This window comes from Mercenaria mercenaria, chromosome 11 (assembly GCF_021730395.1).
Source record: "Mercenaria mercenaria strain notata chromosome 11, MADL_Memer_1, whole genome shotgun sequence".
NCBI classification, from domain to species: domain Eukaryota; kingdom Metazoa; phylum Mollusca; class Bivalvia; order Venerida; family Veneridae; genus Mercenaria; species Mercenaria mercenaria.
In genome coordinates this window covers 62,627,219-62,653,602 of record NC_069371.1, presented here as the reverse complement: position 1 = coordinate 62,653,602, position 26,384 = coordinate 62,627,219, and the positions used below count along the sequence as shown (strand labels likewise).

The 26,384-nt window shown below is 33.6% G+C and overlaps 1 protein-coding gene across 1 annotated transcript; it reads left to right on the top strand.

The window, feature by feature from the left end:
- Positions 1-9,386: 9,386 nt before the first annotated feature.
- LOC123531030 (uncharacterized) lies at positions 9,387-24,471 on the top strand. Its single transcript, XM_045311809.2, has 4 exons — positions 9,387-9,485; positions 15,379-15,586; positions 16,229-17,040; positions 21,210-24,471. The coding sequence occupies exons 1-4, from the start codon at positions 9,387-9,389 to the stop codon at positions 22,029-22,031; spliced, it is 1,941 nt and encodes a 646-aa protein (XP_045167744.2). The 3' UTR covers positions 22,032-24,471.
- Positions 24,472-26,384: the final 1,913 nt, after the last annotated feature.

Sequence of the window (26,384 nt, the reverse complement as noted above, 5' to 3'; positions counted from 1 at the left end):
AACATACGGCTTAAAGATGTTTTTCACAATTATTACTAGCTGACAGAATTTTTTGTAACTTTGCATATTTATAGATTGATGTATGACAAGTTAAAATAAAAAATAAAAATGATAGGTACCCGTGCTTCTTTTTTCAATATTCAAAGTTTATTAAGAACACCAAATCGGTATTTTTGTCTGAAGAAACAATACATACATGTCATAATAAAACTACTGCAAACATATATTTATTCAAAGTTTCACTCTGATGTTACTGTTTATGCATCACAAATAATGAAACCACTATAAATATGCATAAAATGTCAACATATAGATATATTAACTCAGAAAAATTACTCTTGACAGATGTCGAAGGTATCTGAAACTGAGAAAAACACGAAGTATTTCTTAATGATATGAAAAATCTAGCGGACAGAATTTTACCAAATTTTATATAATGTAAGCTAGAACTAAGACAAAAAAATCTAACCCCAAAAAAATAGTATCAACCCGTGCTTGTTTTCAAGAAAAATTAAAAAATATTCACTCCACCCACAAAAGTACTTTTTCATTACCCCACCCACCTAAAAATTATGAACATTTTTTTTCTTACAAAACAAATTGCACAATGTTATAATCAGTTTCATAACTATTTTTTTTACTCACATGCGGACTAATGCTCCTTTAAGGTTGCATGCCTCTAGGTCAAATACTTTTTGAGAAACGTGCTACACAAGCTTTCACATGCCATTTACGTATATATTTGTCCACGTCAAGGGACATAAATCTTTTTTACTGAGTAAAACCTCAAATAAAAGCACTTGTGCACAACTTCATGCTGAATTTAATTCTTGTATGATTTCATGACTCTTGGCGCATATACTTTTGAGGTATATGCGACACAAATGTTTAGACCCTTTATGTACAATTTGACTGTCAAGGGCCATAACTCTTGTCTTACTACGTGAAATGCGGGATTGGGCACAAAAAAGGTATAACAACATTTTAAGGAAGTCACATTTGAACTTGAAGGAGATAGACCTCATTAAGATTTTCTGGAATTTTATTTGATTTGGAGTCGGCTGCAACATTACTGGACGAAATAGTTTACTTTCAAATTGGCTGTCCACAATGTATTCCATTCGAGCACTTCCTACCACTACTCCTCCAATAAAACACCATCACTTTTACAGGTAAAATATGGATGCACGACCTATATTGTCAGTACATACGATATTTTTTGAGCGAGTGCGCTGCATATTCGACAATTATGCATTTTCGGCGGCGAATCCTGAACTTTACAGTGGTTATCGCTTGCTGCGCGATTGAGCTGCGCACAAAATATTGTGATGAACTCCTTTAAAAGAAAGACAGGCCTAAAACAGACAACAGACTGACAACATTCACCCCAGTATTAATATAAGAGATATTCATTAAGATCTATGAACATCTTTATATTCCACTGAAATGTAAACAAATCTTTTTTTTTATTCGTAAAACATACTCGGACCAAAGTAAGCTATTTTTAATGCGACTCTGCTCATGCGTGCAAATGTGCAAGTTAATGTGAAAGGTCCCGTTGGATAAGCCATAGGAAGCGTTTAAAGGATACATACAAACGTATTGGATTTGGCGCTATGCGTAAGCAAAAGGTCAGGAGAATCTCATGAGTGTAACGTGCTCATGATCATGGCCGTGAATTGAAAACTGCAATGTTGTGCTTAAATGATGGAATTCGGCAACAGACTGGCAACATGCAGCCCAGTATCAATATTAGAGATATTCATTAAGATCTATAAGCACCTTTTTAACCCATTGAATATATAAATGCCTGTGTACACAATTCTGTTTTATTCGGAAAATGTACCCTTGCAAAATTACAACATGTTTAATATGACACTGCTATAAAATTTTGACAAAACATCGGCTGTAGCTTTTAAAGGTGTCATTTTGCCTATATCTGCCGATTTTTTGTCAAATTTATCTTTACATTTTAGCTACTTATAAGTCAATATGATGACATCAGAGCTCAGGACAGGTATCAGAAAATGGCCAAACTTGTTATATTCGGTCGGGTGCTGGCCAAGACTAAGCTGACCTGACCCGGGAAATTACGGACCCCTATGGGTTTTGTTTTTATTCCGAGTTAAAATATCCTTTCGTAAATGAAAAGCTGACATGTCGTGCTAAAGCTCAGGCATTTTTCAACTTGCTAAACGAAATGCTTAAAATTGACGTCCTATTAGCAAACCGAAATGAAGTCCACGTACATACATTTAGATGTGGTGACCCCTGCACGTTACCCCTGACAATAGACCAATGCAAATGCGATTTTTTGTTTTCTGGTTTTGCCTGTTTACTTTAATTTTTTTCTGACGCCACTTTCTGTGCTGTTAAAAACATACGTATGCCTGACAAGGTTGTATAAAAATGTGTCCGCTGTTCTAAGGACATTTATGTACACCGGGGAATGTCGCCAAGGACGAGTTCATTTGTTTAAAGAAAATAAGAAACACGAACTGAACTGAAAATGTCATTTATTATCTAAAATTACGGAACAAAGTAATGACTAGAATATAAACAAGAAAAATGCAACTAAGAAAAACACATTTAAACAAAGTTGGGGCAAAAACGACGCCTGAATCAAAAAAGACTGGGTAAAAAGACATCCTGCATAATATTATATCCAGAAAAGTAGCATTGAAAATGAAATTGGCTAACAAGTTTTAGTTTATTGATGAAATTCTAAAATCGAAATAAGGGCGGGAAAACTAGGGTTTGGGTTACAGAAAATTAACGTTTTTTTGTGTAATCGCATAAATTATAGACGGTGTAATGATAAAAGCTACGCGTGAGAAATCATACAAAGCTAAAGGTTTAGAGAACTAAATTATAACTGTGTGGTAGGTTAAGTGTACTAAATTTTATTTCGCAAGTGTGAAAGATAGAGGACCCCGAGTACATAAACTGATTTATTCGTTTTTGAATAAATAGACTTATGTTTTTGGACAAGAGACGATGCAATAATTTTCGCATTGTTGCGTGTTGGCGAAGGGAGATTCAAAGTGGCAGGAACCGTATTCCGTGATTTTAAGAGGAAGAAAAATACATGACATGCAACACACTAATTTCTGTTCTCAGTTGTTGTATTCAGCCACCAAATATTGCAGAATATCTTTTTTTTATTTTATTTATTTATTTAGTTGATGATGTTTTTTTTGTAGAAAAATCATTTTTCTCTTTCATTTATAAAAAAGATACGAAGAAGTGTTCTTCTTTCACCTTTCCACCTTAGACATTCATGTATGTTAGGATATGACCTGCGTTATTTAAAACAATAAAATTACCTAATGATTCTTGAAGTGGCGGGTTAAATTGGCTAGGTGTCAAACTGTAACATTCATATCTGTCAAAGCGGCATTACTTAACAGTTCATTTGTGAAAAAGTGTAGGGTTGCCGCAAATATACCTGTCGCCTTTCAGTTATGAAAAAAGTGTAGCGTAACTCGCAGTTTACACCTATCGCCTTTCAAGTGTTACTCGCAAATTAGGACACAATTACTTGATTACTTGAGAGATATTGATTACTTTCAAATATACAACTACAGGTAAACTCGTTATAAAGAAAGATCAATTTTCAGCATAATACTGGTAAAATTCAGCAAAGAAGCAAAGAAACAAATCTGTATTAAGTTTAAGGGAACATTTGTCAGTAGTTGATGATTTTGTGTGTTTCAGTATGATCGTTGCTAGTAGCTGTAGCTTCGATAAGGCAAAAATGTATTGATAGAACAAGCTAATAAGGTAATGCTGGAGTTACACAAAATGCCAGGAAATTGGCACTACTATAAGATATACACCTTAAGTGATTTGACAGTATTGTTGATCCAATAGCCTTGTATAGATTTGTTAAGTATGATATTGCGGAGACCTTATACATTCAGTTTTATAAATATATACTCCATTTTAAGAAAACCACGTAAAAAACTATACTGTATAGCGAGCCAGGTAGAACCTGCTGAAATTCTTACTAAAGCTCGAATGACTGTTTTTGTTCTGGAAAATAATTATAAATGCCATTTTGTATAAATTGTTGTTGTATGCACAGTATTTTGATATTTTCCGCTCAAACTGACTATAAAAAATCGAAAAAAAAACTGAATCATTGTTTTTTTTTTTCAATCATGAACTACACCGATATTTACATTAAAATTGTAATTTTGCAAAATTGGTGAACAATACTTAGTACATGTATGATCTGTTCAAGCAAAGTTGGGTTAACTCTATTTCTTGCCAAAGTTTCTAATTATAGAATATCTAAAAGAAATCACTGGACCCCTTTTTTAGCATCGGAAGAGATGACTGTATGTGGGAGTTGTGTAGTATAAACAAATTTTATAATCAGGATCACTGTGTTTTTAATGCTATTATTTTAAAAGAGAAAGAAAGAAATGCATTCCTATTGATATTATTGAAAATCATAAAACTACTAAAATGAAAGCAGTGTTTAACACTGAAAACTTTAGAACATTATTCAAATTAGCAAAATTCTGTAAAATTGCACTAAATTTTAACAGCTTTTTAGGAAGTATTTGCCTATAAACGGAATTCAATTAATTTTACATCTTTGTGATATTATTGTGATTTATATTTTTTGCTGTCCAAAGTAAAAGGACACACTGGTAGGGTGGGGGAGGAACTGTTATGATCTGTATTTCTGCATTGTTAATTGTGTTGCATAACATCTGGACACTTTAAGGAATACCCGGGTGTTGTGTGGTGTGGTATAAGTAGGGGGACGGGGATGGGGTGAGGGAGTATAGATCACGATTACACCTACAACTGTGTCTATTTTTTACCAATTTAATGTAATATCTTTTAAACTGTAATACTGTAGAAATGTCTCAATGCTATGTTGGACCAAAACAGGGCTGAAGTGTAATTTAAATCTAGTCATCAATCGATTTAGCCGTTCTAATATACCTCCTGTGTTGAGACTTGTGTACGGTACAGACCGCTGGCATTGTGCCTCAGAGTAACCTGTGATAATGTTTCTAGATCTCTATTTAGTAAAGCTGGATAGAACCATTCAAAGTATTATCTATTATCTTGCTCATTCTTGTACATTTTATTTTTATAATATGTATGCACACACCGTACGTGTACTTATGAATAAACTGTAAAAAGCCGCGTTTTGTTTATGGCTTTAGGAAAATCAATGACAATATTTTTAGTTTCATTCAAAATGTTTTTTCTTTTAAAAGAATCTTATTTTCTATCTATATGAAATTTCTTTTTCAGGAGTTTTGAGTGATAAACATAATAAATAATTTTCAGCAATCGGACGACGTTCTCTATTCCCTACAGATCTACTTCTTCGCTGCTAAAGTTCCCTTGTTAGCTTCCGGCGAAAGTTTTTTTTTTAATCAATCCACTATTATGTGTGAAAGTATACTTGCTGTACCGTAAAGCTGATTTCTCGAGCTCGCAATAATTCCTTGAATTTTGATAGTTACATGTGCAAGACATCTAAATATCATCCTGAAGAACATAAGAAGGGATTTTCATGTAGTATTTACGCTGAGCTTAAAATATATTTTGAAGAGTGTTATCAAGAAAAAGACATAGTATCTGCCAACTAAATTAATATAGATTTATCAAAATGTAACCAATATACAAAATGATGTGAAAACATATTCCCAACTTTTCTGTTTACTTATAAAGCTTACAAAGATGATGAAGCATTATTTGGTAAATACACGTTTGACTTTGGCATTTCAGTTATTTAATTGCATCATAAATTATAGTTCTTAGATTTGACGTTTTCGTGCACGTACTGTTTACTTTAAAGCAAGGCAATAAATTGTTTTGTTCTATTTTCAGCCTTTATGAAAACACTTTACTCTTACGTCATAATATGATTAACAACAGTCTGTAAAAATTACTGTCATTTTCTGCGCCTGTTGTTAGTACAACGAATGTTTCTTAATTACTTATATTTATGAAATAGTTCAGCTACTGAAGTTATTACATAGCGTATGTGCACTTGTAGTAATATGTTATAATGGTTCATTTAATTCATTTACGTTCTGTTTTCCATAGAATACATTTACTGGAGTTGTATACTTAACAGTTGTATTACAATTTTGTACGCGTTTTGCCAATAAGATGTTTCGAAAATCCCAGCAATAATCCTATGATAATCGACAAGAACAGTGTGCCTAATAATCTTAACAAGAAAATTACAACCCAAGTGTTATATGTTGACTGTTACTTTCAAATTCGTGTATTTACTTAGAGGGCAATGTAGCAGTTGTTGTTGTTGTTTTCTTCTCTTCCTCCGTAGGAGAACATCTTATGAATACACAGCAACAAATATTAACTAAAACGTTCACTACTATTTAAATAACTTTACCACTATATACAGTCATATACTGATCAACTGGTATTTTGGAAGGGCAAATAGTCAATGGTGTTGAATCAGCCAATTCCAAGAACAACAATTTTAAAAGTTCTGATATTGCTAAAGGTCAGTCTGTTAGAAACTTACATTTAGATAATAGAGCAAGGATATACTTTAAAATGCAAGTCACATTGGTTTGATGTTGGTTTAAAGGCCAGTTTATTTCTTGTGGAAGTTATGTATCTAGGATAAAGTATGGGTTCATGAGCCATATACACTGATATTTATCACAATGAATAAATTGCTTTCTGGGAAACCAAATGCCATAATGTAATTTTTTTTTTGGTCCAGTGGCTATGCCATTAGAGATGCAGAGTGAATTACACATTTAATACATGGAAACAACGCCATACACACCAGTAATTACTGCTCATAAACACCGACATTTTACAACACATTAATCAACTTACAATAATTCTTAACAAATGCTTATTCAGGAGCAGTAGTATTAAACAAACTTATATACTATATCAATCAACGTAACACAATTAAGTGAGTTTAAAATTAAAATAAATTAACTTTACATGCATGTACAAGAAGTAGCCGGAACTACGATAGGAATAAAAGTCCTATACCTTTTTATTAAATGCAATAAATGTGGAAAATGACAATGCCTTCAATATAATAAATAAATATTTAAGATAAAATAGAATTATTTTACTCGTAAAAGGTAACCACAGGCAGATGCTTTAAGGATCAGAATGTTGTACTCCATAAAGCTAAAAATGGTTAAATGTTTATTATTCCATTTTTTTCATGGAATATATAGTCAAATAGGAAATGACTTCTATGAATAATCATTTGAAATATGAAAAAACATTTTCACCTAACTTCCATGGCTATCTTCTCGGCGCTTATGCGCAACACAGCGTGTCGATGTCGTCCGCCATTTTTTTGCTCGATATTTGGCTTATGCGCATGCACAAAAACAACGTCACAGGATCAGAGGGTCAACATGATATGACAAAAGAAAATAATATTGTACCGCCATTGATAACTTTCGTCAAGAAAATTACGAAGTACAAAAAGAATATTGTAAAGGACGGCAATTTGAAATTCAATCTGCTGCGAATCGTTTACGAAGACAAATATTGCAGTTCAGTAGCATGTGTACACAGAACAACATCCATTTATTATATCGCAATGATAAATGCACGGAGTCAGATACCTTGTTTACCTTGTACTAACGCGAGACTGAAGTGTATCTCTTTTAATGAAAATAATATAACTTGACATATTTTACGCCAACGATGCCAAATAATGTACACATAAAGCATAAACTGCGTCATGGTTTTCAGGCGATCAATTCCCCGCAGTCTGTAAACAAGTCGTTTACCAATGTGAATGCAGGCAATTTTTCATTAACCGAACCATTTTTATAAAAGGGATTCTTATTGGTCAAATTACCAAAAACTGACATGAAACATGTTTGATTCTTTTTCTTTACAAAAAGAAATTAATATAGCTATATGTTTATTTCTGAAATATTGTTTAAATTGATGAACAGGTGTCTTTTATTTTATATATTTTGTTTTAAATCCTTGAATTTTTTTTTTTCTATTTTATTAAAGTAAGTAATTTAAAAGAAACTGAAGCGACGGGTTTGTTGAATTAAACCTCGCTATGGTAGTCGCTATATGACTATATGTGAAATCGGAAAAATATGAAAAATAGATCTTCAAACTATGTCATATTTGTAAAAGCATGAATATCATGCACCCACATCTAGAAATCATAAACTTGTAATTGTTGAAACAGAGAATTCCAGAAAATGTAATAAAATTCGTTTCTACAATATTTTAAACGATTTTAATTTTATATCATATTTTTACCTGTGCATCTTTATGGTTTAGGAGTATATCACCAAAACACAGAAATATTTTATAAACGAATAACATCGTTACCAATATTTTACTTAACCTTTACATGTTCTGCCGTACTGTCCCGTACTGAAAATATTCTGAAAAAGTTGTCCCCCTTTTGAAAATGAAAGCCATTTGTAAAGAAATAAAAATAAACAATTGCTGAAAACTGTTTTCCACTAAATTATGTGAAATTTCAACACTCGCATGCGATTGCAAATGAATCAAAACCAAAATGTGTAACAGTTCTTTGAAAATGATGAGTTTTTGAAGGCGTTTGACTGCCAGGAAGTGGGTCCCATTTAGGCAGTCCTGTTTTCGGAATTCAATGTTTATATTAGTATACTGACAATTGTTTTGTTGTTTCTGTAATGATAGCGTGTATATTACTTATATTACTCTACAAAACAAGTGTCAGTATACTGATATAAGCATTGAATTCCGAAAAAAAGAGCTGTTTAAACAGGCCCCACTTCCAGACAGTCAAGCGCTTTTAAAAACTCACCATTTTCAAGGAACTGTTACACATGTTTGTTTTGATGCATTTGTAATAGCGTGCGAGTGTTGAAATTTCACATAACTAGGTGAAACACAGTTTTCAACGATTGTTTATTTTTATTTCTTTACAAATGGCATTCATTTTCAGGGGGACAACTTTTTCAGAATATTTTCAGTACGGGACAGTACGGCAGAACATGTAATGGTCAGGTAAAATATTGTTCGTTTATAAAATATTTCTGTGTTTTGGTGATATACTCCTAAACCTTAAACTGTAAAATCATTTAATTTCGTGGGCATGAAATTTCGTGGTTTTGGTCAAAACGGCAATTCGTGGAGATATGAATTCGTGGATTTCAACTTTTGAACATAAAATGAATGGGAAATTTCCTTGTTCGTTGGGATTAAATTTCGTTGATTGACTCAACCACGAAATCCACGAAAATTTTTCCCCCACGAATATTAATGATTTCACAGTATTTAAATTCGCTAAAATAATAACTTTAATTTCATATGATCAGCAAAAGGAAAGGCGCGGAAGTTACGTCATCACTGCTTAGTGATAACCGGCCGCTGTTTTGACAATGTCCGCTCATAGTCAGGGAGAAGGCAGGATGAGACGTGACTGGTCAGTGTTGGACCAGCAGAATAAACCGCGGCTTGTTGTACAATCAGAGTTGGCCGTGACTGGACAGTGTTGAACCAGCAAAACGAGCCGTGACTGGTCGGTGTTGGACCAACAGAACCAGATATGCTGTAAGTCAATGTTGGACGGATAGAATGAACTGTGACTTGTCACTGTTTGATCAACAGTCTGAGTCGTGACAGGTCAGTACTGGATTGGCAGAATTAACTGTGACTGGACAGTGTTGAATGATTGTAGCCTGTAACCACCGAACATTAAAATTGAAACCACCACCCGTTTATGCCATAAATTTAAAACAAATGTCGGCAAGGGGAAAGGAAAAATGTTTCAAAATTGAAAAATTTATTCTTCGCTATGAACTTTGCGGAGAGTTAAAGCATAGAGGTAGTGTAAATATAAAAATACAACATCCCTAACGGAACGTTTGCAGCGCTGTGCACGTGCATGCAATTGTCATATAAGCATTAAATGGCATAATCGTATCTACTAAAGATAATGGGTAAGGGTAGAGTTTTCGGAAGCGCAGAACACCAAAAACACACATTAAAAGACATTTCTCTACATACCGACTAATGTGTTTGATACTTTAGACAGACTTATGAGAGTTTCTATTTCACTTATTTCTTAATATGGTATTTAATGACAAAATCAACCTTTTCAATTGAAGTATTGCAGTACCATGCTTGCAGATTAGACAAAGTCGCTGATTCCTTCAGACTGATCACTAACATGGACGAATATTTGGGTCGCAGGAAGACACAGGTTTTCATGCATTGTAATCATGTCTTATGCCACTTCGAAAAAAAACCGAAAAAAATACATCGATAACAGAGATTGCAAAGATGGGTCGTATTACATTTAGATATCATTGCGATTTGAAGATGAAGAAAGCGGCAGACAGAAATTTAATAAAATGCGCATAATGAGACTGTTCTCAAATACTTTATTAATTAGAAAAAGGCGTACTGTCTTCAGAAAATCGTAAACAAAGCTCTATATATAATATTCATACAAAATATATCACTGTCTAACTTATTCTGATTTATAATAATATAGTTTTTAAGAAGAAAACTCAAATAAGAAACAAAAAAGATATTTCTGATGCAGAATCGATCTTCGCGATGTGCAGTCTTGTGTTTTGGCAGATCTGAATTGAAACAAAAAGTCTACACCCTACTTATATTAGTTATAGATGGTACGTGAAGATTCGCTTCATGCTAGTTGCCTAATTGATCAGAGAAATAAAATTCTTTATAATTTGTTTAATAATTTGTTGTTTATCGTAAAAATACTAAGGTGTTGAATTTTATTTAGGTGCAAGTAACGAAGGTTAATGTCAGCTATATTTTGAACTCCAAATGTCTTGTGCGGCCAACAATGTTTCCAGTAACAGATACTTAACTGTGCTTATTCTACCTCTTGGTACAACCCGTTTAAATACTGAGTGCCAAGCTATACCAGTACTGTTTAGAAATCTTTTAAAAAAATTTTAAAGTTGAGCTTGCATGCTCTAATTTAGTAGAAACTTCCTGAAAACACATCAAAATTCTGACCGCTAGTGAAAAACTGTGAAAGTGTCTTCGGGAGACTTCTGTCGTTGTAATACCGAGGAAAACGTTTCCGCATTTAAATTTTTGAATAAACTTTATATACGAAACGGAAGTAAAACTCATAATCAGCTTCTTTTTTATTTGGACAGAACAGAACATAATAATGTCACTGCATTAACACTTGCTTTAACAGCACATTGGCAAAAACCAATTTATATAATGTTTGTTCTGTTATGTTCTAAAATGTCATTACTGACACAATCTTGTCACGTTATGACTGGTGATGACACGACAACATAGACGTTGTAACAAGTATTAAGTAACAGATATAGAATAACTGCCAAACAACGTATAGTTATCAGCTTTAAGAGTGAATTGACAGATATTCTAGATTAAATCACACTATTTAATACAACCGGACGCCGGTAAACTAATAAATATGAAAATGTAATAATATCAGCAAAATAGGAGCGACATGGTATTCCCATTTGACCATTTATTTCATATCCTGCACTATTTAATAGAATACCAGGGGATAGTATTTAAACTTGTTTTTTTTTGTATGAATACCGTCTGCTGTCAAAAAAAAAATGATGTTTATAGATCCACGTTTTCAGGGACGAAATGTAAGTTTTTTAGCACTTTTAATTGATTATGCTCTTCTTAAAATATTGCTTCGACATGATGATACTTTACCGCAAGCGATTTTATGTTAAAAGCTGTTTAAAACGATCACAAATTGTCATATCTATATACGGAACAGTTAAACTACATTCAGGAAGTCATTATTCCAGTTTACAAAATAACAGCAAATTTTAGTGTTATAAGAAAGAGCTAAGAAATTTTTACAATTTCGGTTTTTATTTTTATGATTTATTTTTAGAAAGCAAATATTGTCAACGCGTTGTAAGCGTTTTTAATGCAGAGCGACTCGGGGATGATGTAAGTTAAACAAGGTCAATGCTATATAAATGACATGCTTTTTCTGTTACGGTTTCGCAATTAATTTGCTTAAATCTTATTCATACTATAACAGTACTTTATCTACGACATTGAAAACTATTTCTTTAGTAGAATTTTCCCGTGTTTTTGACGGCTAACACCCCGTGGTGTGAGATGTCTCACGTGATTAAAAGAAAAGCAATGTTTTATTTTATTTCTTCTGTTAACCGAAGAATGTATGCAAGAAAAAGAATCTATCACTAGTAGTAGGTCCAGATGAAAATATCTGGCTCTCGGATAACTGTTTCACGGTAACTCGGCAACGCCTCGTTACCGCTTAAACAGTTTAATTCCAGCCAGATATTTCCTTCCGCACCTTCAATCAGTGAAAGATTTTATAATATCACATATTGTAAGACTGTCATTCTCTTTATTTTGACAATGTGTTGTTTATATAATGGTATACTTTATAAGTGTAACCGTTGAACATTCTTTAATTGTTCAGAGAAAACTATTACTATTAACAACTTATAAATTAATATTTATCCAAATAAGTGTTTTCTGTTAACTGAATTCTTATCATATATTAGTGCGTCTTCCTGTCTTAATGTTATATATGTTTAAGTATGCGTTAATGGTCGTTATTATACTATAAAATCTTACAGTGTTATGTATTCTTAAATTCTGTGAGGTATTTACATAATCTACAAAAAACACACGTTTGTTACAGTTTTCAGATAGATAAGAGATAATATTAAAAAGCTGAGATGTACGAGTAAAAAGGAATACGTAATATAAGCATATGTAACAAAAATCAGGACTTCCAATCAAAGTAATTATATCAAGATAAGTTTTACTTTTACATTTGAAATGCTTGTCATTTTCTTAAAAATCATAATATCTGCGTTTCGAAAATACCTTTCATATGATATAATTAATGCTAATTTAACGCGAAAGGGTAATTTAAGAACATCTAATACGAGTAATAATTTCTATGTAGATCTAACAACGTATACGTTATTAACTGGTGTCACGTATAAATAACGTTTCACGGTAGTGGACCAGTAATGAACAAAGACATTTTAAATTTAAGGCGCGTAAATACTTGCTATTATACAATAACTGAGTTCGTAATTCATAGAGTCTGATGAACTAATGTAATAACATCAGTTGAAGAAAGCGGGATAACAAAGTTATTGCTGTTTTTTGTATGTCCTTACATATCATTTGCACTAATTGTTAAGAATATTATTCAAATCAATGACATAATTATTTATTAACAGAAAATTGCTTTTTTTTGTGAAAAGTATGTTTTAGTTATTCTCAAATTAAAGGTTTTAAAAAGGATGTTCTTTAGGCTGAATATTTACATGCAGTACAGAGTATATAGTTCTTGCGGGTGCATATTAAACAATTTACAGTTAATTATGATAGTCATTGTATATATAACAGAGATATTGTATTTATTTTAAACCTTCTTTTAATCATTGCCGTGGGAGCGATCTCAAAGTTGGGGTGAGGGAAGAAATGGGAGGAGGGACGACTGACTGTAACTGCCCATATTTCCCTGACAATCTTTGGTTAAGCAAAACATAAAGCATTCTTTAACTTATAAGCAAACATACATCACCTTACACACTTATTAGTACATTCATACGATCTTTAAGATGGACTTTCTTTCTTTATCTATTGTTATTTCTGAGAAAAATCTGCTTTCTACGCCTATGTTTGTATACAAAAACTAAATGACATAAAGAAGAACTTGTGTAGGTGTTGCAGAATTCGGCTTACTGAAATGTATTAAAACATAATAATTAAATGTTAATATCGCATACAGGAAGGAATTCTTGATATATATATTCTAAATATAGGAATACACACTTTAAAATGTAAGTAAGTAATATGCATTGAGCCATTTTTATATGCATGTAAACATATAATGATTAAATTGCATATATTTGGTCGAGTTTGACGAAACGGTATTTTGATTTTTTCCCCAGAATTCAACAGCTCGTCATTTAGCTCACAACTTTGTATAGATTAATGAAAAGCAGTATCTTTGACATTTTTTTTCTAAATATTCTACCGAGTCTGCTATTATGTTGCTTGGTTGCGCTCTATGCTTCCGAAGGATCTTCTCACAGACTTTATTAACTATTACAATAGCAGTCTACAAGTGTCTTGTATTGATAGTAAAACGTCTCTCCTTACTTTGGTTCAGTTTTGTCATATTTTATTGTCATGGAGTACGTTCAATTTTATTGTAATAAAGTTTTGCTTCTGCCGGTTCTAGTGGGGCTTTATAGGCATGTTGCACATTTCATTACAAAAATGAACTGCAAAATTTCGCTTCTATATAACTAATATGTGCAAAACAAGCATTTTTAATTATTTCAGCGTTGTATTTCAATCGCAAAGAGTCTATGTTTTCAGCCTCAAAATAATAATGAATGTTCATATTTATGCAACAAGCAGTTGAGCTTTGTTAGTCTTAGAACAGAACAGAACAGAACAGAGCTGAATATTTATTTAGACATATTCTATTCTGTTTATTAGAGCTGTTAATTACATTAACGAATCTGCAAAAGCAGTATCCCTTCGCTAGAATGTCTGATATTCCTCTATAGTAAAGGCAATATATTTCTATCATTTTACTTGTTAATTAGGGACACAACATGTTTTGTTTGCGGTACGCCTTTCCACAATATGAGGTTAAAGTTAGTAGGTAGTTGAAATTCGAATAACAAACTACATACTGTTGCCAATTTGTTATTCAAAATTTACTGGCACGTTCGCTTACTTCTTTAACTTTAAACCAAACAAAGTTTAGCAAACGTTATCAATTTGGATGTATAGGTTGATCAGTTTTCATTTCGCACGAATATCCAACTGCTTTCTGGAAGGTAGTTGGTAATTTGTTAAAAGCACTGAAATAACAAAAAAAGGAGATTTTTAGATATCAGAAAAATACTGCTATTGTTAAGAAGGCTTTGAAACTGAATTACTGGCAGATTATATGTTATGGAAAGACATAAGACTAAGTTGTTTTTCCTACTTTTTTCCATCGAAATTGAAAAGCGTTTGTAACGTGTTACCGGAGGTACACTGCATTAATGATAAAGCTTTATTAACTAACGTGATATAACTATTCTTCCACAGTTTATTTGTCAAGACCGCAGGAAAAGTTCACGTGCCGCGGTGACCCGGGTTCTATCCCCGACTCGGGCATTTTGTCCTTGATTTCGCATTTTAAAGATAGTTTAGAAACAAAAAAAGTCATTTTCTAATGTTCATACTATGACCAAATTTCAGTTTAAAGAAAAGATCATTTTTAGCCAAAATCTCTGGAGGTCATGCCTTCAATGTAATTGCCAGCTCTATTCACATCATATATATACACATAAACATATATATACATATTGAGCATTTACTTTTTAGCAAAATATAATACTGTTAGTCCTGCTCTTGGTAAGCAGCTCAGATGCTGTTGTCGGAAGTACAAACGGCGACAGCCTTTCACCAGAGAATATAGCACGTAGATATCTGCACGAGCTTTGTCCAGGAGCCAGTGTTTGTCATGGAAACCAGACCTCTCATGCGATGCCTGGAACCATACTGCAACAAGATGCGACTTCTTGTTGTACAAGTAAGCCTTAGACGGCCTTTACTTAGTAATGGCCATCGTTCATATCCTTTTCAGAGATAAAACATTATAAGAAAGCCTTTCTTTTCACTTCATTTCGACGTCATAAACACCAGTAAGATGCATCCTTGCTCTTATGTCAATTTCAAGAAGACATATTCCAGCGCATACTAAGTGTTTCAACATGTTCAAGTTCCGGAAGTGGAGCAAACACTTTTGTTGCAGACAGTTTTAGCAGCCGGAACAAATCAGCCCAGATCCCCGATATGATAAGCAAAGTTGAAATCAGGTAAAAGTACTGTGATAGATCCAATGCAACAAAACGTCTAAAGCCGGTTTACGCCGGTAATGTGACCATGTACGTTGTTGCAGGTCTATCGGTTGCTCAAAAAGTCTAAATCCGCTCGGAACAGTTCAAACGTAACTTTTTTTTTACATGTGTACATGGCAATATAGTTTGTTATTTCACCCTAGCACAGACTGCACAGACTGTATATATTCAATGGTGTACTATTTTAGAAATCGAGAAAATCCAAATAATATTCTAATAAGCTCAAGGGCGATTTCGACTTGTTGAAAGCAAAAAAAAAGAAAAAAAAAAAAAAAGAAAAAAAAAAAACCATCAAGAAGTTCTGTATTTTTCAGACTGCTCTTGTGAACCAGACTGTAACGAAAAGGGGGACTGCTGCTTTCCACGTAGTTTCCAAGCTCAACCGAATAATAATCAATCGGACAATGTTTGCCTTTTTCCGATGCTACCACAGCCACAAGAAAAAGATCGGCGGTATTATCAGTCTTACAAGATGATTTCTGATGTCCCACTTCACGGCAATAAGGACATTCCTAGCATATCAAAGGCAAAGTGCGGAGATGAAAAAGTAGCACCCTGGGGAACCTTGTTACCGGTGTTTTCAAAGGAAACACGAAAGATATACAAAAACCCAGCATGCGCCGCTGCAGCAAATGTAACAGATGGTAAACTATGGGACCTTTCCCTTTCCTGTAAATATACGAGCGACGTTGAGGCAATGACAGATGTTGCTACTTATATGTCAAGCCTGTTTTTAACATCGTTACCTCAGAATTGTCAACTTGAGTTTAACTATCCAGGTGATAACACGGACTTGAGATCAGAAACATGTTTTACAGACTTGATAAGCACTTGTCTAGAGACCAAATTCGAAATTCCAAGAACACTGCCTTTATCAAGGGCCGAAATCAGAGCGGCTTGTACTAGCGGGCTTGTCTCGCCTTATAGAAAGAACGACATGTATGCGAACGTATTTTGTCATATCTGCAACGGCATAGTTTTAGGCAAGACATCTACATGCCTGTCTAAGACAGGTCGTTCTCCACATTCTAACAAATTGCTTATACTTCTCGACGGTGTCTTAATGTCAAACAAGCAGTCAGATTCGTACATTCCGAAGGTGTGTCCTATATTCAAAAGTGGCAAGGTTGGTAGGAACTATTTAATCGATGTATTTTAACATCATATTTTTCTATATTATTTTACCATAATGTTTTCAGATTACATTATGTATATGCTTGTAATGCATTTTACCAGCTTAGTTAATACGTAAATATGTGTTAGGATATCTTAGCTATAATTAATTTAACTGTAACATAAAGATGGTACCTAAACATATCAAGGTGGACCTTTCAGGCTTTATTTTCAAAATACAATAATAGCTTAAGACCTCAACGGTTATTTACCACTATTAGAGTTTTTTTTACCTCCTTGTAAAACAGAACTATTTGCAATTTACAAAATGACCATCTAAGATATCTGAAGCAAAATGGACAACCTCGTATTGGCAGTTTCTCATTGATGTTTGGTTTTCGCCAATTATGGTCTATATCAAACGTCTCCACAGGTAAATAAATCAATAGTATCTGTCTTTTTTCACTTTGAAAGTGTCTATTTTAAACTGTCCTTTGACTTTTAATGAGCTGAAAGTCCAAGACTAGCCGAGAATCTAAAACTCAGAAAACATTACGAGCGAAAAAGAATCATGTGCTCTTTATTGTGAACTGTCCAGAACCATGACAACTTAATCTGAAAGAAGTATTAAAAGTAACAATGTAACAAACCACATATTGCATTTTACTATAAATTGTTTTCCACTCATAAATTCACACATAGCAGGAGATAATTGTTTTAATGTATTGTCTGGATGTACCCCTAAATAAGAGCCCTCAAAGAAAATCTCTTTAAAATACTGAGATTTATGTAAGCTGTAAATTGGTATGGATTTCTATAGACGACTTTACAACGCCTTTTGTTGCCCTGTTGTTTAACCGGATATTTTTATTTTAACCTGCATACGCTCTTAAAGTGTGGCAAAAAGACCTCTCAACAATAAGTAAACGTATATTAAATCATCGTTATATTACGAATTGTATTGTCACAACAAAAAAAGATTTTGATGACACAATTTATTGAACAGAATGCCTTGATTTAAGATAGATAATTATGTTTTTAATAATACCCCTTTCTTTCGTCCGCAAGCATTTTCAAGATCCACCCACTAAGCACAATAACACTCAAATAACAGTAGTATATATTGTTTTCTCCGACTTGAATGATATTATAAATTATTAAGCTACAGTACGGCTCTTTGTCACTGAAGTTGCTGTTTTAAGTTATTAACGGAAACTGTTACTTAATTATTATGCAACTGAGGTCAACTTGATGATCAAGAACATAACATTCGACTTGCTTGTGATTTCAAGGATGTCATCTAATTAGACATAGTCTCAAGAGTATAATATTAATCTGATGCGACTTACTGACTTTCAGTGCCATCATTAGCACGCACTCGGGCAAATAAGTTTTGTCGCGGGGCTTTATCTTACATCCAATATAACTATATCACGCATTCCTAAAATTGAAAATTAAATCTATAAGAAGATCCTTTGAAATTTGATGAAAATTTCGTTTTAGAATGATGTTCATACAAAATAAACCCATAAATTCGTAAGATCAGCGTCGTATCAAGAATTTAAATTACTACTGGCATTTATTTATTTAAAGTGCCTACCTAATATATCTCCATCTCGTGTTAATATTCTATATAATTTCTATACTCTTATCGTAACAGAACATACACCATGCGCAAAAATCAGCAACCTTCAGGTAATAGAATAATAAAGATAAACTTAAATTCAACAAATATTATAGATCATGTTTTAACATAGGATAAAGAATGTGAATTTAGAACATCCACCTCCCTACCTACTCGGACCACCGACCCCTCCAATTCTCACTGCTGCGGTCACTACGCCCATCTCCATCCCAACTCCTCTGATATTAATAAATGAAAACTTTGATATTAATAAGAAATTAACTGAAATAGAGATAGCAATTTTAAGATGATAATTATCTATTCGTATACGGAATGAATTGATTACGATTTTTGATATAACAATGGTGTTGGTAGGGGGATTGAGGCACCCTTTGTTAAATTGGGGGTGGAGGTGGTACACCAGATGGGATTAATCTGTAACTCCATAAAAATCTTTAGGTTTTTAATTAAATAAAAAAAAAATTTCTAAAATCCATTAAAGGAAATGAAATGCTTATTTTAACTACCCTTGATTAAACTTTTCATTTTTATGTTCGATTTTAATGATATTATTATGGAAGCTAATTGCGACTGGATTTACGATTTGTCAGATTATGTTATGAAATGTCCATACAAACGTAAGTTTTGATTTGATGGATAATATATTTTTCTTCTACCTTAATACGTACAAATGAAAGATCAATATGGCTGAAGAATAGTTTACTGCCAGTTCATTATGAATACTTTATGCATAAGTCAAAGTTTCTCATTCTAATAAGGGCAGTTGTTGATGTGGAAAGGATTAGATATTTGTATTATTTTTTTCTTTTTGTCCTGCACTGGTAATTTATTATAGTGAGCTCGAGAATCGAGCTTTTTGTGGTTACAAAGGTATAATTTTGGAAAATTTGCAAAGTACAATATTCGCCGTAACAGGTATGGTGGCACCACTGGCACCTGACCAGAACGAAAACGCCTCTGTACATGTTATACCCTACCCCTAGGTATACTATAAGAACCATGGTCGTGAACGGGAAAATTTACTAACCCATTTCAATCGCGTATTTCATACCTAAAAGACGCAGTTCAGTAAATGTGTACTATTGATATTAAACAAGTGATAATTTATCTTTATTCGTGCACGAGTCACATTGTCTCAGTATTACATATTGCAGAGATGTTCCACGTATTTTATGCTTTGGTCAACGTTACAGAAAAAACTTGCTTGAACTCCCCTAATGAACATCCGGTCTAGAGGTCAAGGCAGTGTGCATATGTTAAGCGAAATGTAAACAAACAAAATCAGAATGCAATATATTCACAGTGTTACGATAAGACTCGAAATGATGAATGAAATTCATCTTGTATATGATTTTGAATTTGAAATCATACATTGGTATACATCTATTCTGTTTTTTTAATTCATTTTGCACATTTATGCTGCATATAAATATTTAAGCGTACACGTGTAGTAAAATGACGACGGGATATCAGCCAATCAGAGTGTGTCTGTAATCTAGACCAGAACTTCACCAGGGAAGTTCAAGCAAGTTTTTTTGTGTGCCGTTGAAAAAACTATAAACTACACGTTGTTTTTCTAAGATAAGAAGTATTGAAAAAATGTGACAGGTACACAACGGAAGATAAATTACCACTTGTTTAATATCAATAGTACACATTTACAGAACTGCGTCTTTTAGGTATGAAATACGCGATTGAAATGGGATAGTATAATTTTATTTTCCCGTTCACGACCATGGTTCTTATATGATACCTAGGGGTAGGGTATAACATATACAGAGGCATTTTCTTTCTGGTCTGGTGCCAGTGGGTGGCACTTAATGTAAAATTTTCAGTTGAATAGGTTCTCGTGAATTTTCACTTTTCCTCTGGAGCAGTAAATAGTTCCTTTGTAATACTTTAAATTAAACCTTCGCTTTGCCTTATTTCCGAATTGATTTTGATAGATTTTCCTACACTTTTTATTACAGCTTTCTTTGCGACAACGTTTCGGCCCAGGGCCTTTATCATGCCACATGCCAAAGTCATAGATTAATTTACATATTCTGCAATTCTTCTGACTTTTGCATGTGATTTGATAAAGGTCCTGGGCCGAAACGTTGTCGCAAAGAGTGATAATAAAAGCTATGAAAAGCAATCCATATGGATGTGTATTAAATATATTTACAGCTTTAAAGATTTAAACTTATGTTGGCTTCAGGTTGTTGGTCAATTAAAAGTTAGTCTACTTAATATGCTCTTTAGGAGGTACCATTTATTTGTTTATACGCACAATCTTCGAGGATCCTATGCAATTGAAGAACAATATAATGAAAAAGAACTTACCTTATCACATCTGGATTACAAATCTTTTTGTACGATTCCATTCTAGTAATTAATAGTTTTTAATCAGTGAATGTCATAGGCATTCCGAATTGTTAATCGGTGTTTTGTAAGAAAACTGTGGTGTGCCCATGTTTCACAATTATTTGGAAAATTGAACAGAACTGTCCAACTTGAAACATCTGCAGCTGTTATTTTCTTATCCAATTTTTCAGGAAATTGACTTTTGTCGAATAACATACTGTCCATCCGGTCAACTTCGAGACAAAAGTGGCAAATGCGTACTTCCGGGAAAAGTATGGTTCATCGAACAATGTATAGTGTATATACAACTGACAGCAAACGAACCCTTTGACGTAGATGTAACGTTCAAGAACACTACATTGAATTTAGAAGACAGTTTGCCTCTCTCTCATATATGGCCAAGGAACTGGTTAATAGGGAGCATATCTAAGAAACTGATTGATGAAAAGATGCACAATACACTGACTGTTAAAATGATTAATTCGTTTCCAATAAATGATCCAAAACAACTCTTATATAACATCCAGTTGTTTCTTAAACGGTCATGGATGTTAAAAGTGAGCAATGGAACTTCGATATCAATGTCTGCAGATTGGTCACACATAACTGATCGCTTTCACGTTCATCCTTCGATTTCCAGCAGTCCCACAACAGAAAATACTAGAGTTATCTTTCCGAAATACGAATATATATACCATTCAGACAAAACCATCAAGAAGCCAACGCCCATAACAAAACTATATTTCTGCGACCAGATAGAGTTGAACACATCGGAATTTGCATTGTATGATCACCATGCTCTACACAACAAAATAACAAACCGGATGTTGTATCTTGGAGAATTTACAACAACGTTCTCGGATGACCAAAATGGAGGTATTCCGACGACCCGTGCGAGGATATGTGTAGATGGTTCGGGATTTATCAAACGCGAAAACAATTCAGTTTGTTATGTTGGAGACAAATTGCTCATTTTCTACTGTTTGATCTTTATTTTGTTGTTTCTCTATTGAGAACCAAAGTTACTGTGCATTTTTAATGTATGAAACTTAAGTTACAGGAATGTTTCCAGGAAAATGAATCTTATATGTAGAAGATTTCACACGTGACTATGTTGGATGTTTAGCACAATCCGTTATGTCGTGTTGGTGTGCGCGCGATTTATGTAGCAATTGTCGTTGTGTCGTTCTTGCACGCGCGCCAACGCAAAACGGAACTTTTGTGTGTCGTTTTCATGAAACGAAACTTACAACATGATGTAACGGAAAGTAGAACGCCACAGAACTTCAAGTCTGTGTACGCGCCATAAACAATGATTGCGTTATGGCGTGTTGGCGCAGCTGTAGCATATTTTGTTGTGTAATCCTAATGCATGCTAGAACGCGAGACAACGAAACATTTTTTTTTCGTCTTGAGGCGCACTCAAACACGCTAACAAGAAATATCTTAATGGCGCGCGTGCCAGCACGAAACAACGACATATTTCATTTCAATATGTCAACACACCAAAATGAAAGCTTTATAAAAGTTGCGAGTGTTTAACAACACAACACATTTAGTAACGTTATGGCGCGCTGGCGCGCGAGCCGAAACAACACAACGAAAATTGCTGCATAAAACGCCAACGCGACGTAACGAAATGTCCTGAATCATCCACTGTACATGACAGAACAAGCCAGGCAACTTGTCAAAGGACTTGTTTGATGCTTGAACCTGTGACAGTCCTATAGTGGTTAAAGTTTCGACATAAAGCACACATCGTATAACGATCTTCGTGTCAAAATCTCAAATTTCATACTGATACCTCACTGCAAAATATTTTGAAAATCTTAACGTCAGAATTATTTTGTAGATCTAAATACGTATTTTTCATTGACAATAAAGTGGATGGAATAATTATGTCAATATGTAAAAATGAAAGAGAATTGTTAGTGACATTTAAGGTTATATAATACTGACATCACCTTGTATTCATATTAACCTGTAACACCTGAAATCCCTATAACATTAAGTGGGATATTATATGTTTTATAACGTACCACCATTTTTCCAATTTTACAAAATTTCAGAAATGCTAAAGCAGTGGGTGAGGAAAATGCCCTATAAAATTAAAACGAGTTCGGTGACCTATGTTTTTTCTTCTCTTGATTGTCTTGGAAACAAATGTTCTTCAAGCTCACAGAGTATGAAAAAATTCTTAACGTTAGAAAAAATTCGCTCCTACATCCTTAACTTACTCTGAATCAAGTATTTAATTAATAAGTGTCAAGCAGCATTGTACAGTATACAAATTTACACTGCGTAACAGCGCATGAATGACTGGTCGGTGTACATAGTTATGGAATCTGTGAACGTTATTCATATACTGAGTTACCTGTGCATTTTAACCTTTACCCTGCTGATCTGTTTTGATATAAACAGGTGAATCATTCAGTTTGACCAATACCACTTATTATTCAAAGGGGTATTCACTGAAAATTTACTGACTGAATAGCGAACAGTGCAGACCATATCAGACTACAGTGGTCGCAAAGGCAGAATCGCTCGCCACCAGCAGGCTGAAGGTTAATAAGGGGCTTTCAAATTGAGCGTATGATACAATGATATTCAATATTGAAACATAAAAGTTATTTCATGTTGATAAATGTGTTACATCTGTTACCTTTACTAGTATTGTTTGCAACAATTTTCGAATGAAAGCTAGAACTTTATTTTCTTTTTGATTTATTAGGCAGACATCTGAGACTATAGTAAAGGTAATAGATATCCAGCACAGAATATTACAATAAGGATTCACATTTTTTCAAAACTTTTTAAATATAAACAACATGCTTCTTCTTTGATCCAGAACATGTAGAACGGAATGTCTTTGAAATTTGTAAACTATAGGAATAAACGTATCGGAAAGTTTGAACCTCCACGTAAATAATTTAATAGAAGTGTACAAAAACCTAGTGCTGGCTTCATTTTTGTAATCTTACTGTATTCGGAGGAGATATATTCCCACCTATGATGAAATAATGCACGGAGTGGCACCTATGGTCTTTCTACACCATCAAAGCTGGAAAGTCGCCATATGACCTATAATTGTGTCAGTGCGATGTTAAACCCAACAAAACAAACAAACAAGTTTGAAAGCGCTCGGAATATCAATATCACGTACGTTATAACTAAATTATCTTTCATGATTTGACTATATTATTAATACAAGCAGAGTCTCAGTGATATTCAGCATGTAATGTTTTATAAATAATAGAGTATTTGATTTCTATTCGGTTTTAAATAAAAAATAATTATTACTACAAGAAGGTGGTAGATACAGGCAGTCCGTTATACGCCATCTACAGCATGAGAGTTATCTATTTTGTGTTGCCTATAAGCCGCTATGACATTTCACCTCTGGTTTTCGTTTCTATAAATTTAAACATACTACTTTCTACATGTACATATCAATGATTAGAGAAATAAAGTCATGGCCGAAAAGTTATTTGTGTTGTTTTATTTACTCATTATTTTGTATTCTTAAGCAACTTAGTCGTTGGAAAATTGTTTTGTCCTCACAGCGAAATGACTTAGGTAGAAATCTGCCTTTGCCAGCCGCATGGGATCATTCCTGTTTTGGGCTGCTTAATACCGGTTTGGCCGTATATATTATGTTGTAATTGCTATTCTTGTGTGGGCAAGCATGCCAGTAACATTTCACTCTTTATTATCTTATGTGGAGCTTTTAGCCTAACGTTCATTCCATGTCCTTCCATCCGTCCGTCCGTCCGCCAGCCGATCACAATTTTTTTGATATCTACGGCAATTTCAACTAAACTTCACAGGAAAGTTCCTTGTGAAATCCCCTTTCAGATCCAAACAAATCTATTTTTTCCTTGTTGAAAACTGGTTGCCGTAATAGCCAAAAGAAAAATATCTTCTCGTCAGGAACCACATGTCTGATTTTGAAATAATTTCACAAACTGAAATATTTCTCAAATTACCCTCTACCAAATTCCTTCAAATTATTCTATTTTCTCAGAAACATGATCGACAGGGGGGCAAGGCTGATTTTCCCATTGTGGATATAAAACTACCTCCTCTTTGATTTTTATGTAAAATGACTGCCTACCCTAAGGTAATGACCATTATTAGTAGGGGATTTTGTCTTGTATGGCGGTACGTCTATCATCGGTTTGAATGGAAGTATATTTTTGATGTATTTGACTGTTTGTTTACAGCTTTTAAACTCTGCATTCTTTAATTATATCTCCCCACCTCAGAGAGACATAATGCTGGTGTGTCTTGTCTGGATTGATGGATATTTGTTTTTTTTTAGCTCGACTAGTGGAGCTATCCGTCACTTTTCAGCGTCGTATGCGTTCACGTCTCAAAATGTTCAAGCTTTTTAACAACTAAAAATATATTCAAAGTCCAATGAAATATTGCTCAGATATTTTGATTACATGTTTACCAACATGACCGCAATCTGTTTACAGGAGTAGGCAACTCCATCAAACATTTTATTCACTGCTGTATATTCATACGCTGTTCTCCAACGGAGGAGGTGAAACAACAACAACAACAACAAAAAGACCCTCTAAGAGAATACACCAGCGCAATCGTCAACATAAAACACTGGGTATAATTCTCATGTTAAATCTATGTTTTATGTAAAATGTTTTACTACACTTTAACAGGCAATGACAACATTTTTCTAAAGCCTGTTGCATCAGGTGAAATATTTTACTGAATATAGGGAACAAAAAAAAAAATGGATTTAAACAAATATATGAGATACCAAAATATTTACAATAAACATATCCGGAACCAAAATAGAACAAAAGTATGTTATCCAGGAGAGATTTAAATCTATTTTGGGTATAATCTCTTTCTGTTAGTTTATTATTAAAAGTATGTGATAAGAAATCGAGAAGATTTTCAGTAAATCCTCCTTGCAATTTGATTTTACCTTTGAGAGCAATGAAAACAACACTTCATTTTTTTTAATGTCAGGGCTGTAACTTGGCGTACGACCTAACTCAGGTTGTACACTGTATCACGATTTTACGACAAAAAAGGGAATTAAAATATCCAGGATAAATTTTCAAGGCTGGTATGATTTCAGAGAATACCAGTTTTGATCAAAGAAAAAAAATGAAGATAAAACTAAAAAAAGACACAGTGCATCTTGTTCGACTCATTTGCTTAAAAAATAGAAATTGTTGTTCGGATTGAAAGTGGGGATATTTTGTTAAATAGTTATCGACATTGAAAAGGAGAGTGCACATTCTTCTGAGATTGTTGTCTAAGATACAATTTATTAAAAGCATGATAAATTACCCAGTAGGATTAGTTTACAATGATTTCGTATAAAATGCTCG